At 40.7% G+C, this 14,907-nt stretch overlaps 1 protein-coding gene across 6 annotated transcripts in view; it reads left to right on the top strand.

The window, feature by feature from the left end:
• LOC140342700 (NACHT, LRR and PYD domains-containing protein 3-like) overlaps window positions 1-14,907 on the top strand; it is a 65,050-nt gene that overhangs the window by 22,831 nt on the left and 27,312 nt on the right. For all 6 annotated transcript variants that reach the window (XM_072429037.1, XM_072429042.1, XM_072429041.1 and 3 more), the window contains one exon: window positions 1,888-1,953. In XM_072429037.1, coding sequence (XP_072285138.1) covers window positions 1,888-1,953 — 66 coding nt within the window. The remainder of the gene's footprint in view (window positions 1-1,887; window positions 1,954-14,907) is intronic.

Genomic DNA, 14,907 nt, shown 5'->3' with positions numbered 1-14,907 from the left:
TCCTTCAAAGATTAAGGCAAAATCGCCTGTACGCCAAGTTTGAAAATTTATCCTTTGAGAAATCCTCCATTCCATTCCTAGGATATATAATATCCGACACTGGTCTGCAGATGGATCCTGAGAAGCTGTCAGCAATCTTAAAGTGGCCTCTTCCCTCAGGTTTAAAAGCAATCCAGCGGTTCCTCGGATTCGCCAACTCCTATCGCCAGTTCATACCGCACTTCTCGTCCTTGACTGCTCCCATTTCCGCTTTGACCCGTAAGGGAGCAAACCCTAAAAATTGGACAGCAGAGGCTGAATCAGCCTTCCAAACTTTGAAGCAGGCCTTCTCTGCAGCCCCGGTTCTCCATCGCCCTGATGCTAACAAGCAATTTTTCTTGGAGGTGGATGCATCGTCTCTTGGAGCGGGGGGGTGCTTTCACAAAAATCTTCGTCCGGCAAGATGGTGCCCTGTGGTTTTTTCTCCAGGGCCTTCTCAGCTCCTGAGCGTAACTACTCCATTGGAGACAGGGAGTTATTGGCCATAAAAATGGCACTAGAGGAATGGCGTTACCTTCTCGAGGGGGCATCTCATCCGGTGGTGATCTACACGGACCACAAAAATTTGACTTATTTGCAGTCTGCACAAAGACTGAATCCTCGTCAAGCTAGGGCACCTGGCAGCTACCCCGCAGCCCAAGCCTATCCTCACCATCAGAGGCTCTAGCGAAGACCTGGTAGCTGCTTAGTCACGCCCCTCTGGAGTATACCCGGTCAGTGGCACAGTGGGTCCACACCCGCTTGCATAACACGCATTACCACCATGTTGATTAAAAGTATGGTTGGCACAATCTTGAAGTCTTTGAAAGGTATGATCATATAACGTTGCTTAAGAGCCTCCACCAGCTTTAAGAAAACGTCTGGGTAGAGGTTGGTATGTAAATGTTCAAGATTGTTAATTCTTGCAATCAGATTCTGAATATTCTGGGTTCTGCTTTTTTTCGAATGTGAACCATGTTGTATCAAACCCCTCTAAAAACCGCTTTCAACGCTTCCCATTGAACAAACATCTGGTCTGATCCTGTCATGATCACAGACAAAATTCTGAATAGAGTCTGTGATTGCCTGGACACACCATATCTTTAAGGAGAGAATCGTTCTGAGAATTCATTCTGTTGCTGTTGTATGGGGTAATAAAAAGAAGACAGATACTGAAGAATAATCAGACCATGGAGATGAATCTATAGTGGCCATGGGCTGCCAGGCTAACATGTAATCATGACTTGCAAAAAATCAAATCTATACGAAAATAAGACTGGTGAGCATTTGACAAAAGAAAAATTCCTTATCAGAAGGATTAAAGGTATGCCAGATATCTATATACGGTAAGCAACCTTTTAAAATACCTTATCTTATAGCAAGGAACATGAAATTTACCGGAAGATGAATCAACATCTGGGGTCTCTAAAGTCTCTCTAAATTATAAGAATGCCCTTAGCAAATTTTTGTTACTGTAGAAGATAGGTTGTAGCTTTCTCAGCTGAGTTTTGATTGGGAAGATAAAGCAATGCTAAAGTATTCTATCCCAGATCAAAAGTTGTGCAAAGACAAACAGCCTTTTCCTGGCTTGAACATCGGCCAAAAGGAAACTAGGTATACCTTTGGCAGAGTGCTGGGATGCTCCAGAGCATTGCTGCCTTACTGGATAGGTCATTGTCGGACATGAGACTAGCTGGACCCTGCAAAGGTATGTATTAGTTAAAACAAGAATAATAAAGAATTTTTAAGTGTATAATGAACTGGAAAATGTGTAAATGGATTACAGAGCCTGATTAGCTTTAAGCCCCAATGCAAAATATTCTGTATGTGAAAGTGCACAAATTACAATATGATTTTTTTTTTCTATAGGTGAGGATCTGGTACAGCAGATTTTTCTGGATGAACATGGAGACACACTGACTCCAGAGCTGAGAGGTAAATTAAACAAATGGTATACCAGCTATGATATTTGTGATAGGGACATCACTGCTTATACATGCAGGGAGCTGCAGGAGTTGTTTCAATTACTTCTGTTATAGTCTGTCAATGAATCAAACATTACAATGTAACCAAATAGGAAGCCTGCAATATATAGACAAGGTGAATATCCTTTCAGAGTGTGGGGGGAGCTGCCAGCACTAAATGGGATGCTGTGGGGCCTTTCTTTAGATATCACTGCACCCTGCAAAGGTAAATATTGATTAAATGGGTTGGTAATGGCTTAAGGGTTCTGTATACTTCCTAATTTCCCAGGGTGATGGGGCAGCTGTTTGGGACACCATTATTAAAGGGGCTTCCAGATTCTATTTACACCTCCCTCCAAAGCCTTCCAACATATAGGGTACAGGTTGTGGGATGAGGTCCTCCTTCTTAGTTCAGACTGCCTTCTATTGGGGAATTGCAGTGGCCATGGTATGATCGGGATGGACAATAAATAATATATCCAAGAAAAAACATTTCCAGGCCATTATTTCCACATATAAATAGTATGGGTATCTGAGTATAGACATTGACAAGTTCACTTTTAGTGAAGGTGCGCATCAAATCTGCATATATATAACCGTATAAAAACAGGAAAGGCCAACGATTTAAAAAACATATATTTTTATCCTCTTTCTGACATAGCTGTAAAAATTGGAACTATACTTTCTTAAATTTGCACAGTCTCACTAGTTTTCTTCCAAATTCCAAATATCCTATATTCTCTTCTTTTCTATCAGTGCTCACAATAATCTTTCTCATTTAAGTAAAGGGGTGATATTTAAGGTATGTATTCAGAATTATTTGGTCTATGCATGCATATCATACAATTAGTTAAATACCTCTTTAAGCTGCTTTCTATTTCAATTTAAAAACCAAATGCTTGTGAGCGGCAATCCAAGATGGCCGCACTTAAATCGCGCTCCCTGACTCCGGAGGGAGGAGCCAGCTCAGCAAACAAGATTAGCTGGTCTATTCACCTACCTTGAGAGGGTTTTCACCTCCTGTGACGGCGCCCTCATAATGTGAAGGAAAGGAGGTGTAGTCCGGCCCCAAGCAAGGAATCCCGCGAGTGCTCTGTCCACGAGGCAGGAATCCAAGATAGCGGACGTGCAGCCTGTTACTGACACATATTACCTGCCTCTCCTTCTCAGCTGGATAACGCTGATGAGACTTCCAGCAATGGCTCCCACATGTCTGTCCCTAGTGCACAGCCTGGATCAAAATGCAGAGATGCTGCTCTTCAAACAGATATTGCAGCATGAACTTTCTCAGGCTACAGGCAAGTTATCTATAACCCTGAGCAGAGATTAGAGACCTAGGGACTAGAAACCATACCCTGGAACAAAAGATGGACCACCATCACAGTGATACATTCCCTTGAGCAGGATATTAATATACTCTAGAAAGATTTGCTAACTGCAATGCTCAGCATTGAAGATTTGAAAAATCGACATCGCAGAGCTAATCTGCATGTAAGGGGGATCCCAGAAACGATTGTTAATTTACCCGGATTCATGCTGACTCTATTTCAAGAATTACTACTGAATTCTCCACCAGGAAGAGAAGAAATGAATAGGGTTCATCATGCTTTGGGCCCCAGGAAAACAGATGGCCCTCCAAGAGATATAATTCTTAAGCCTACCTTTTATAAAACAAAGGAAGCTATTTTGAGAGCGTCTTGGATTAATCGAGACCTTGTTTTTCAATTCTACCCCTACCAAATCTTTGCGGATTTAGCACCCCAGGCGATCCAAAAGAGGAAAGCTCCTAAACCTTTTCTTCAGATATTGCATAGCTTGGATATCAGGTACAGGTGGGGATTTCCCTTCACGCTTCAATTCACTTATCGTATTTCTACCCCGATGGAGCCCAAGAATATATCAGCGAGTTATTTGAACATCTACAACTACGGTCTTCTTCACTTGTTGCTCTTCACCTTTTGTTTCCCAGCAGCCTCCGCGCCTTTCTCCATCATGGGGAAAGGTTTCAAAGCATGGACGCTTTTCTGTCAAGAGACTGCTTCCCTTATCCATCAGTTCTCCCAGTCCTGAGGACTGAGTCTGATTTCGTTGATTGTATTGCTGTAATTATTGTCGGTTACCAGACTGTGATGTGTTTTATTGGGCACATTTCAGGTTCACAGTCATGACAATTGCTTTGTGTTTTAGCATACTAATGTAATTGCACTACTGTTAGATTATACACTGATGTTCTGAGGTTGGTACAACTCATCAATTATTGATTTTTTAAGAACCTTTTTCCTGTTGTTGAGAAACATGCAAAAAGTACTTTGTTGATGATGGGGGATTTAAACCTAACCATTGACCCAAAACTTGCCTCAAATTTCTAAAGCAAAAATTTTGACGACTCTGTTGTCCGACCACTCCCCAATAATGATGCAATGTAATTTGGTGGTTCCTAAGTCATGTGTATTTAACTGGCGTCTTAATGACGTGCTGCTCTCCTCACCTGAAATAACCAAAGCAATTAAACAGGTGTTGATTCAATATTTTGACATAAATAGTTCCTCAGTAACGTCACCAATAACCCTTTGGGATGCCCATAAGGCCACCTTGCGTGGGACTGTTATTTAACTATCCTCCTGTCAGAAAAAGGCTAGAAACCTAAGAATTACAGAACTGACTAACGTGCTTGAGCAATTAGATGATGGGCTGAAAACTAATCTGTCTAGCCAACTGTGCCAAGTAAGTGTGCAATTGAATGGTCTATTAGATTATAAAATGGAAAAACAAATTTGTTGGTCCAAAAGGAATTATTAGGCCAGAGTAAAGAAACCTGGCCCTATGTTTGCAAACAGGGTCTCTTGGTCCCAAATAAATTGAAAAAGTCTAATGGTCAGATTACAGCTAATCCCAAAAATATCTGTTCTATGTTTACTGAGATACTTTCCAAAGTTTACAGTTCAAGTGATCCTTTTAGTTCTGAGAAAGCTGATAAACTTGTTCTGGCCTTTCTCTCCCAGTTTTAACCGAGTCTATGGCAGAATCAATGGAAGCTGAGATTACCCTGGAAGTCTTAGTGGTGATTGACAACCTTTAAAACCTTAAAAATCGGTTTGGATTTTCAGCATTTTACTACAAAAAATTCTCAAAAATTTTGGCCCCCAAACCTATGAAAATGTTAAATAATTTGAGGAAATATCCAGACCACCTATGTCTTCCCATTTGGCTCACATTGTAATGATACCAAAGCCAACGATTCTTTAGACCCCTATAACTACAGGCCAATCTCCCTACTAAATATTTACATAAAAATTTTGACCAAAATATTGGCGAACAGACTCTTAACAAATTCTTAGATTCCTTGATCCACAAGGATCAAGTAGGCCATTTCCCATTTAGACAAGCCTCCAACAGTACTAGGAAAATCATTAGTCTCATTCATTATGTACAACATGAACCAATCCACAGTAGGCTTCTAGCTTTTGAAAATAAAAAAGCTTTCGACTCAATATCTTGGGACTATCTGTTCTATGTCTTTGTGAGGTTTGGGTTTTGCCCAGGGTTTATGACATGGCTGAAGGCACTTTTTTCCAATCCCTTGGCGAAATTCGCTTTTTATACTATTTTTCGGATTCCTTCCCCATATTTGGGGGACAAAATTGCTGTACTACTTCAGGACGCTCCCAATCCTGGTCTCTACGCAAATGCTGAAGACATTTCAGAAAACAATTTTTATTTTGAATGGAATAACAAAAAATCTTGCATAGGTCGAAACACTATGTATGCCTAAAAAAGCCATAGGGGTCTGGGGGTAACCAATGCCCTAAAATATTATCAAGCCGCCCAAATAGCCCCACTGACTTCTCTATTTGCTGGCCATAGCAGCGCTCCATTCTCGGTTTGTTTGGAAACTGCTCTAGTTTCTCCAGTGGATTATATGTTCATTTCCCTGGCTTCCCTACAAATTACGCCCGCTCTACATGAGTGTTCACCTGAGGCAGATACTCAAAGTGTAGGATGACAATATGTATTCGGCGGGTTTGATGTCTCCACATCTCCCACAAATACCAATTCAACGAAACCCCCTTTTACAGCCCGGTTTAGATTCATCTGAGGCCTTTAATTGGTGGAAGCCTCACAAATATGAGACAGCCTTTTCACTAATTGGGAGGCAATCTATTCTTAGTTGGGAGGAGATTCATACGACACATCAAGCTCTGAGATCTGGACTCTTTAGCTATTTACAGTTGACACTTTGCCCCTGATTCATCAACAAAATCCGCGATCGCTGGAAGCGCGAAAGTAGGCGCGACCAGCGAGCGCGGTTTACCGTGGTCCGGAGCCGAGTGCGCTCGCACACGCGCCTCCTCACTGCCAGCCGGATTCCTGCCTTCATAAAAATGAGCAATAGGGGGCGCGAATCTACCAATTAAGGCGATTAGATTACAGCTGCGCAAATAAGGAGGATCTTTTAAACTGTCAATTGTGAGATCATAGCAATTAAGGCGATTAGAATTCAGCTGCGAGATTAAGGAGGATCTTTTAAGCTGTCAATCGTGAGATCATAGCAATTAAGGCGATTAGAATTCAGCTGCGAGATTAAGGAGGATCTTTTAAGCTGTCAATCGTGAAATCATAGTAATTAAGGCGATTAGAATTCAGCTGCGAGATTAAGGAGGATCTGTTCATGTCAATCGTGATATCTACATTATTTGGAATCTTTATTGCTTCCTCCTATTGAGTAAGTGAGAAATTTTTAATACTTTGAAACACTGCAAACTAATTGAAATCAAGCTGTATATATACTAGTAAAAACTTCATAATATGTCATCTCACATTTAGGGCTAAGGGTAATATGTGTGCCATTAGAAAGAATGATTTTTTAGGGGAACAGTGACTTTTAATGCAAGCTCGCCAGTAAAAAGCTGCCGGAGATGCGCGGCTCCGTGCGCGAGCTTTTTCAGTTGCTGAATAGCGCGACGGCGTACGAATTCGGATCGCGAATACGAATGCGCGAGCGATCATCCGATTCTGCCTGATGAATCAGGGGCATTAGCTCAACTCTCTGATTCGAAGGGCAGATATGTCTATCAAATTAACTAGATCTGTACAGGAAATAACAAATCCTTAGTGATAGGCTTATATGTTACTGAAGTAATTGCTAAGCCCAGTAGGTATAAATTAACAAAGAAGGAAATAAGTGTAGCGGCCCTTTATGGCAACCATGTTTTTTGTAAAAACTAGTAAAATCCTTTATTTAGCTTAATAAGATAAAACAAACTTACAAAGGTACACATACCGTATTTTTTGCCGTATAGGACACACTTTTTCTTACCCAAAACTGGGGGGGAAAAGTTAGTGCATCCTATACGACAAATGTGTTAAAAAAATAATTAAAATACTTAAAATAATATACTCACCCGATACCCAATCCTGCGTGTGTCTCTGGCTGCATGCAGCGTCTGTCTCTTCTCTCCTCTGGCAGCGTGTGTCTTCTCCTGTCTGTAAAGCAGAGCGAAAGAAGCCGGCACAGCGCCACCTACTGTTCCCTGTCCTAACTGCCGTACAGTGGAAAAAAAGCACAGAGTGATCAGAAGGGGAATTTGAATGACAGAGTGATCAGAAGGGGAGTTTGAATGACACAGAGTGATCAGAAAGGGAATTTGAATGGCACATGAGTGATCAGAAGGGGAATACCGGTATGAATGGCACATGAGTGTTCAGAAGGGGAATAATCTTTCAGAATCTTTTTTTCTAGATTTTCCTCCTTTAAAATTGGGTGCGCCTTATATTCCGGAGCGAAATACGGCAAAAAATACAGTACTTATAAAGAAAAGGGTGTGATACTGACAATTTTAAACAAAATAATCTTGACAATTGTATTTATTGTAGATTTTTCCATTAATGGGTCAGATTGTACTCCATATAATTACAGTCTCTCCCAATGTGTTTCATTGGCTTTTTCAGGGGATAGTGACACCCTAAAATTCATACAAATATGTAAGGTTATAGGTGATGTAAAGCGAAAGATGAATCACAAAGACATATATTTCATTAAAAAGCAGTAACTTACTTGGTATATTGACCCAAACATCAATCTTATTAAGCTACCTAAAGGATTTTGCTAGTTTTTACAAAAAACATGGTTGCCATAAAGAGCTGCTACACTTATTTCCTTCTTTGTTAATTTATCAAATTAACTATATTTGAACATGTATGCTAAAGAACGCCTCTATGCCCGAAATTGATAATTATAATGTACTCAAAGTTATAACAAGTTTCTCGTGCATCAGTACATTCATACAAGTCCCACTGGGAAAGGGACCTTGGTGCTGTGAAATCAGATGAGGAGTGATTCGGTTCCTAGGCAAAAAGGGCTAAATGTTCTGCAAAATGTACTAACTTTGGAATCCACCTTCAAAGTAATGATGCAGTGGTACATGGTACCATCTAAAATGAAACACATCTCCCCTACAATATGACAACTTTGTTTCCGGGGATGTCAAGAGCCAGGTACAGACTCCCATATTTGGTGAACTTGTCCTCCTGTAATTAGATTCTGGAGCAGTGTGTTCCGGTTGCTGAGTACTGTTTTCTCCAAGGATGTGCGTTGGGACCCCTGGGTAGCCTTACTGCAATTTAAACCTTCTAACCTTTCTTTTGCATCTAGTCCCGTGTCCCACCTAAAGGACCCGGGAACACGTGGGACACGGGACTAGATGCAAAAGCAGTAACAGAGAGCCAGGAAAAAGAAGTAAAGTTTAAAAGTAAGTTATATCAACTTATGATGCATAATTTATCAGATGAATAATATATGATTAGAAACTAATCATATACGTATTAATGCTTAGTTACTAATCATATATTAATCATCTTTTAAATTATTATTACCACACAGTATTTATATAGCCCCATCATATTACGCAGTGCTGTACAAAGTCACTAACTGTCCCTTAAAAGGGCACACAATCTAATGTCCCTACCATAGTCATATGTCATTAATGTAGTCTAAGGTCAATTTTTGAGGGGAAGCCAATTAACTTAACTGCATTTTTTGGAATGTGGGAGGAAACTGAAGTACCCAGAGGAAACCCACACAGATACAGGGAGAACCTGCAAACTCCATGCTCAATATAACCTCCATCGCCTTGAACAAGAGCTGTGATTACAAAAACACTGCGCAGCTGGCCATCTATGTGCGTGGCATCGCGCAAGACCTGGAGGTAGTCGAGGAGTTTCTCAGCCTTATCCCGATGAATGGAATGACAACTGGCCAAGATGTCCTCAATGCCCTCCTACCTGCTTTGAGTGGTTTTGACCTGTCAAAGCTCATCTCAGTAACTATTGATGGTGCAAGTGTCATGGTTGGATCCAACAAGAGACTTTCGCAGCTGCTCATAAACCACTGTCACTCTTTGGGCTGTGCGCAGGAGATGCGCAAGGTGCACTGCATCGCCTACCAGGAGTCACTGTGTGCTAAAGCAGTTGGCATGAAACTATGACATTACAAGGACATTATGTCCGTTGTGATGACGTTAGTGAACGCAGTGCTTGCTCGTCCTCTCAACCACCGCATCTTCAACCACATGTGCGAAGCTGCAGAAGCTGATTACAGCAATCTGCTTTACCACACCGAGGATAGCTGGCTCAGTCTTGGCAGGGTTTTGAGGTGCGTCTTCGCCCTCTGCCACAAGATCATTTCCTTCGTCAGTGAGAGGGGCCTCAAGGGCTTTCAAAAGTTCTCTGACCAAGTTTGGCTCTGTCAGTTTGGCTTCCTCACTGATATCAGCTCCCACCTTAACCTGAAGCATCAAGGACGTGACATGCTCATCACGAACATGGAAGCCCACGTGCGAGCATTCGAAGCAAAGCTGGGAGAACAGCTGTACAAGGGCGACCATGTCCATTTCCTGCACCTCGCCCAGTGTGATGCAACCCTCGTTGACACCAAAGAATGCATCAGTGTGCTGTCAACCCTGCAGAATAAATTCTCTTTGTGCTTCACTGATGTGCTTTCCCGTTCGCAAGAGTTGGTGAGAACTCCTTTTGAGTTTCCCTATGACGACGCCCCCCTCTGATATGCAATTGGAGTTGATGGAGCTGCAGGCTTTGGATGTTCTCTTGTCCAAGTTTACGATGTTACACTGTGGGCAACTGCCGGGTTCCAGCTGCTGTGCACGCAGAAGAAAGGAATCAGGTGAGGCGCCAGAATGTGAGATGGAAGCATTTTCAAACAAGCCAAGAGGTCAGGGAAGGGGGCAAACAGGAATAGTCAAGGGTCAAAGTCAAAATGTGATGGATGGGAGTCATGTGATCTGCAGACTCCTAACCCACTAGCAGAGGGAATGCTGGTGAAGAGGCATTCTCGAGTAGTGTTCACCTGCCTGCCAGGAGGTGGAGGGCCTCTGCGGAACACTCTAGTCTAGTGCTTGCCAACCTTTTAGAGACCAAGTGCCCAGACTGCAACTCACGTATTTATCGCAAAGTGCCAACATGGCAATTTACCCAGAATACTGAGGTTTTAGTTTTAAAAAATCAACTAATTGCATTTGGCATGCATTTGAACAATTATTTGATTTTTTGCTGTTGCATGCATGCTGATAGATTGTCTAACCTTGGCTCATGCTTTGGAAATTTGAGAGCATACATGCAGCACTCAGGTCTTCTGTTAGTTTGTTTCTGGTGTCAGATTTGATAAAATTCAAAGCTGAAAATAGACTCTCAAAAGCATAAGATCCAAACAAAGTAAGGAAAGTGCTTTTATTGGCCTAAAATTATTAGGTAGAGAATTCCACACTTCATTTTCAAAACCTACTGTGCTGTCATTTGTCATCCCTTCTATAATCTCAAGTGTTTCAACCAAAAACTTAAAGACTTTATTTTTCCAGTTAGAGCTTTCTTGAAATTCCAATAGCTCTATTTCTAGATATCCTAAATCTAACCAGTGTAAGTAGAAAAGATCGAGTTCATTTTTCTTTTTCTAGCTGGCGAAAAGTAAGAAAGCACCAACTCCATCTTACGGAACTGTAAAAATCTACAGAAGGTACCAGATTTAGTAATCATATAAAAGAGGAAAAGGAAAAGACAAGCTTTTATAGACAATTTAAATGTTAGGATAAAAGATTTTTACTTCCACATGTTTGAACATAGACCTACTACACTATTTCCTCAACTTTACATAGATATCCTATGCTAGTTGGTATATATTTGAGTGTTTACAATATCACACAGGGTTGTGATGGCTTAAAGCAAAGTTGCCTCAGTGCCCGAGGTGTTTCGCCCTCAGGCTTCTTCCGGGGATTTTTGAGACCAAAACTGCACCTAATAAACAAATAATTACATGAAACAATATCAAATGGTGTAACATGGGATTCACAAATTATCATAATCATAATTATCATTATAAATAAAATGATGTAATATCAACCGGTATATTATGGTGTTCACTAAGTATCACAAAAATCAATAATGAAATAAGCATTTAATTAGGAACATAATAGAAAAGAATTGATTCATATATGTGTAAAGGATAACAATGAATTTAGTTCAAAAATATTCAATAATATTTTGTGTCATTTTCTTGACTACAACATAAGGTACTTGGTAGATGGTCAAGTATTGGTTGCTTGTAAGGAGGTAGGTAGGAGGGTTAGTACACAACACTGGGTGTTCAGATGATGCCATATAAAAATGTTTGAGACCTAAATTATTAAGGTATATTCCTAATGAATGATTTATAGCCAGAAACATTTATCTATAGGAATTAACATATACTTAGCTTACTGTTACTATCCATAATGTTAACTGGTCAGTTTTGACCCGTGTCTTAAATCAGCCATAAAATACCTTCAAAACAATTATTTTTTATCCAATTTGTTTCTTACCTCTGGGTTACCTTGTTAGCCTTCATTATCCATGAAAAGATTGGTTTTAATATTTTTGATGTGACCCCCTTGGCCTTTCTTTGATAGCATATCTCTTTTTTTATGTAAATTTTTATTAAAGTTTTTAACATATACAAGTAAACAACAAAGCAGGATCACAAAGGAAAGAAAAGCAAATAAAACATGTATTAAACAATAAGAGAAAGGTAGGCGCAAAATACAGAATGATGTCAAGGCATGAAAACAAACATTATGAAATACATACAAAACCACAGGAACAAAACAAGTCTGCAAATACACCTGTGTAACCCTTCGTATCGCTCATTTTGATACACAATCAGTACCTATCTAGCATCAAGTAAAACAAATGAGCATTCTTAAATAAATACCTCTCGTTTTAATAAAAAAAAAAATGGTAAAATGAACCTCAAGAGAATTATATAAGTAAAAAAAGGTTGTTATGTTACCAGACTATTACTGAGGGGTATTAAAACACCTCTTAAATATTTGTCTTTTATTTCTTTTTATGTTAATTTTGTTAACTATAGTAACATCCATGGTGTTACAAGTCAGTTTGGACCCACATATGTTTACCTCAAAAAAGATTTTTTTTTCTTTCAAAAATAGAAAAGCAGAACAAGTAATAATACAAAATGTAGATTTGCAAGGGTAAACAAACAACAATCAATAAAGCAAATCAAACCAATAGAAGTTCTCTGTGCAAGAACATGCACGTTTGGATACATGTGTGGCAAAAGGTGAAACTTTTAGTGTGTTCTTTGCATATATTTTTTGCAGTGGAAGCACTGTGTTTGTTTTTCTGTCATTATTGCTAGGGCAGACCTGACACCTCTTTCTTTTAGAATGAGGGTGATTCAGTGGAGTTGTGGCTGTGTTGGTTGATGCTGAGGCGGGGCTGGGTGAGGATGCTGGTGCTGATGGTCTTTGTGTTGTTGATGATGTGGACAGAGTGCTTGGCGAGCTCTGCAGCTGTCTGACAAAGACTGCAGCGATTGGGTCTTGGGGAACCCAATTCCTCTGCTCAATGTGCGCCTTGACAAGGGAATTTCCTAGTTCCTTAAGAAAATTCTGACATGTCAGTCATCAGTCAGCTTGTCCAGGTTGTCCGCTCCTCCTTTGTTTTTATTGTATTCCAGGATAAGTATGGGCTTTTTGTCAGTTCTTGATGACACAGCTACATTTAGTGAAAAGTGGACATAAGTATCACACTCCGGTTTCTTTTTGGACAATATGAAACAACGATGGTGGCGTCTGTAAATGCAAATTTTAAAGTGGAGTCCTGCTCTTCACCTGCAAAATTTTGGTTGGCAGCTCAGGTTTTTTTTTATCTCATTGTGCCTACCATCGTAAGTTTCCTCCTGAGAAGTTCTTGTCCAAGGTCATAGCTGGTAAACAAAATTGTCACAAGTGATATTGTAACCCCTGCAGTCCAGTAGTCATATCGAGGATTACATGTTTTTCTTTGGTTTTTCTCTGGGATGACACTTGCAGGTTTACCTGTGTAAATTTGTAGATTCCACACATAGCTTGTTTTTGCATCACAGGCTGCCCAGATTTTAATTCCGTATTTGCCTCGCTTACTGGACATGTATTGCTGGAACGGCATTTTCCATGGAAAGGGACAAAACCGGAAAATTGTTCTGCCTGATGACGATGTCCCAGAGACTATTACAAGATCTGTACACTCCGGCAAGAAGAAGAACACCAAATTTAGGCATCCAGGCATTCCTCATCAAGGTCATTCCACATGTCCCAATGGGCTTTTTTTCCTCCAAGGTTTTTCATAGAAATTATGACTTTTTAAGTGACAATGGCATTAACAATTCAAAACATGTCTTGATGTTACTTACTCTAGTCACAGCAAACCTTGTGATTCCAGGGGTCATTTTGATGACATTTTCAGTAGCTCGTCTGCCATCTACGTCAGGAGGTACTGAACTCCAACAGATGTTACCACTTTTGGATTTGAATGTTTCAGCAGGAATGGAAGCAGCTTCAGCACTGGTGGCCTCCTTATCAGTCATCAGATGTGTCTGTGAATTCTGGTTGATACTCTACTTCGTCTTCCATCCCAGAAACCTGTTCATCCATATCGCTATGCTGGTCTGCAATGTTTTGTTTTTTTTCAAATTTTTATTTAAAACACAAAAAGTCAAAGCCTCTTTCATTCTGTCATTAGCGCCGCAGGAGGTTTGGGCTTCATGAACAGGCATGCGCAGTAGAGACATTTCGGTCATTGAAAGACGAAAGATGGCGATCTCACACATTGAAGTAAGATTGGCCTTTTTTTTTTTGACAAATACAGTGGCATTCATCACGGATCTGTGCAATAATTTTTTTTTTTTGTTCTTACTTTAGGCCCATATGAAAAAAGATCCCTGATTATTAAGGTTTTATGTTTGAGACTCCGTAACTGGCTACTTGTTTTGTTTAGGGGGCTGAAATTTTATTTATTATGAGCTCTCGGGGTCCCCTGTGCACCCTGAAAATTTCAAGTGTGTACAACAATTGGTGTGAGAGATATGAAGGTTTATACATTGGGGTAATGAGAGTACCGTGTTTCCCCGATGATAAGCCATCCCCATCAAATAAGCCACCCCCCGATTTTTGCCCAAAACATTAAAATAAAGCACCCCCCGCAAATAAGACACCCACCAATACCTGCGCCTGCCCTAATCTCCCATTCGGGTGGTACGGTGGGTAACTGTGTGCCTCTGTGTGACTCCTCGGTGCTGGCTGCAGTGCAGAGCGAAACTGAAAGTGACTTCAAAGGCCCGCACATACGCGCCTGCGACTCCGCGCCAGGAAGGACAAGCAAGCTGCTGATGCCTGCCCTAACGGAGTCTGTTACCCAGCCGTAGCAGCCAAAAAAAGTGAGTCAGTGAACAGAAGGGGACAATGAATGGCACAGAGTGATCAGAAGGGGACAATGAATGGCACAGAGTGAACAGAAGGGGACAATGAATGGCACAGAGTGATCAGAAGGGGACAATGAATGGCACAGAGTGATCAGAAGGGGACAATGAATGGCACATGAG

The sequence above is a fragment of the Pyxicephalus adspersus genome, chromosome 12, assembly GCF_032062135.1.
Source record: "Pyxicephalus adspersus chromosome 12, UCB_Pads_2.0, whole genome shotgun sequence".
Lineage (NCBI taxonomy): Eukaryota > Metazoa > Chordata > Amphibia > Anura > Pyxicephalidae > Pyxicephalus > Pyxicephalus adspersus.
This window is presented reverse-complemented; position numbering and strand designations above follow the sequence as displayed.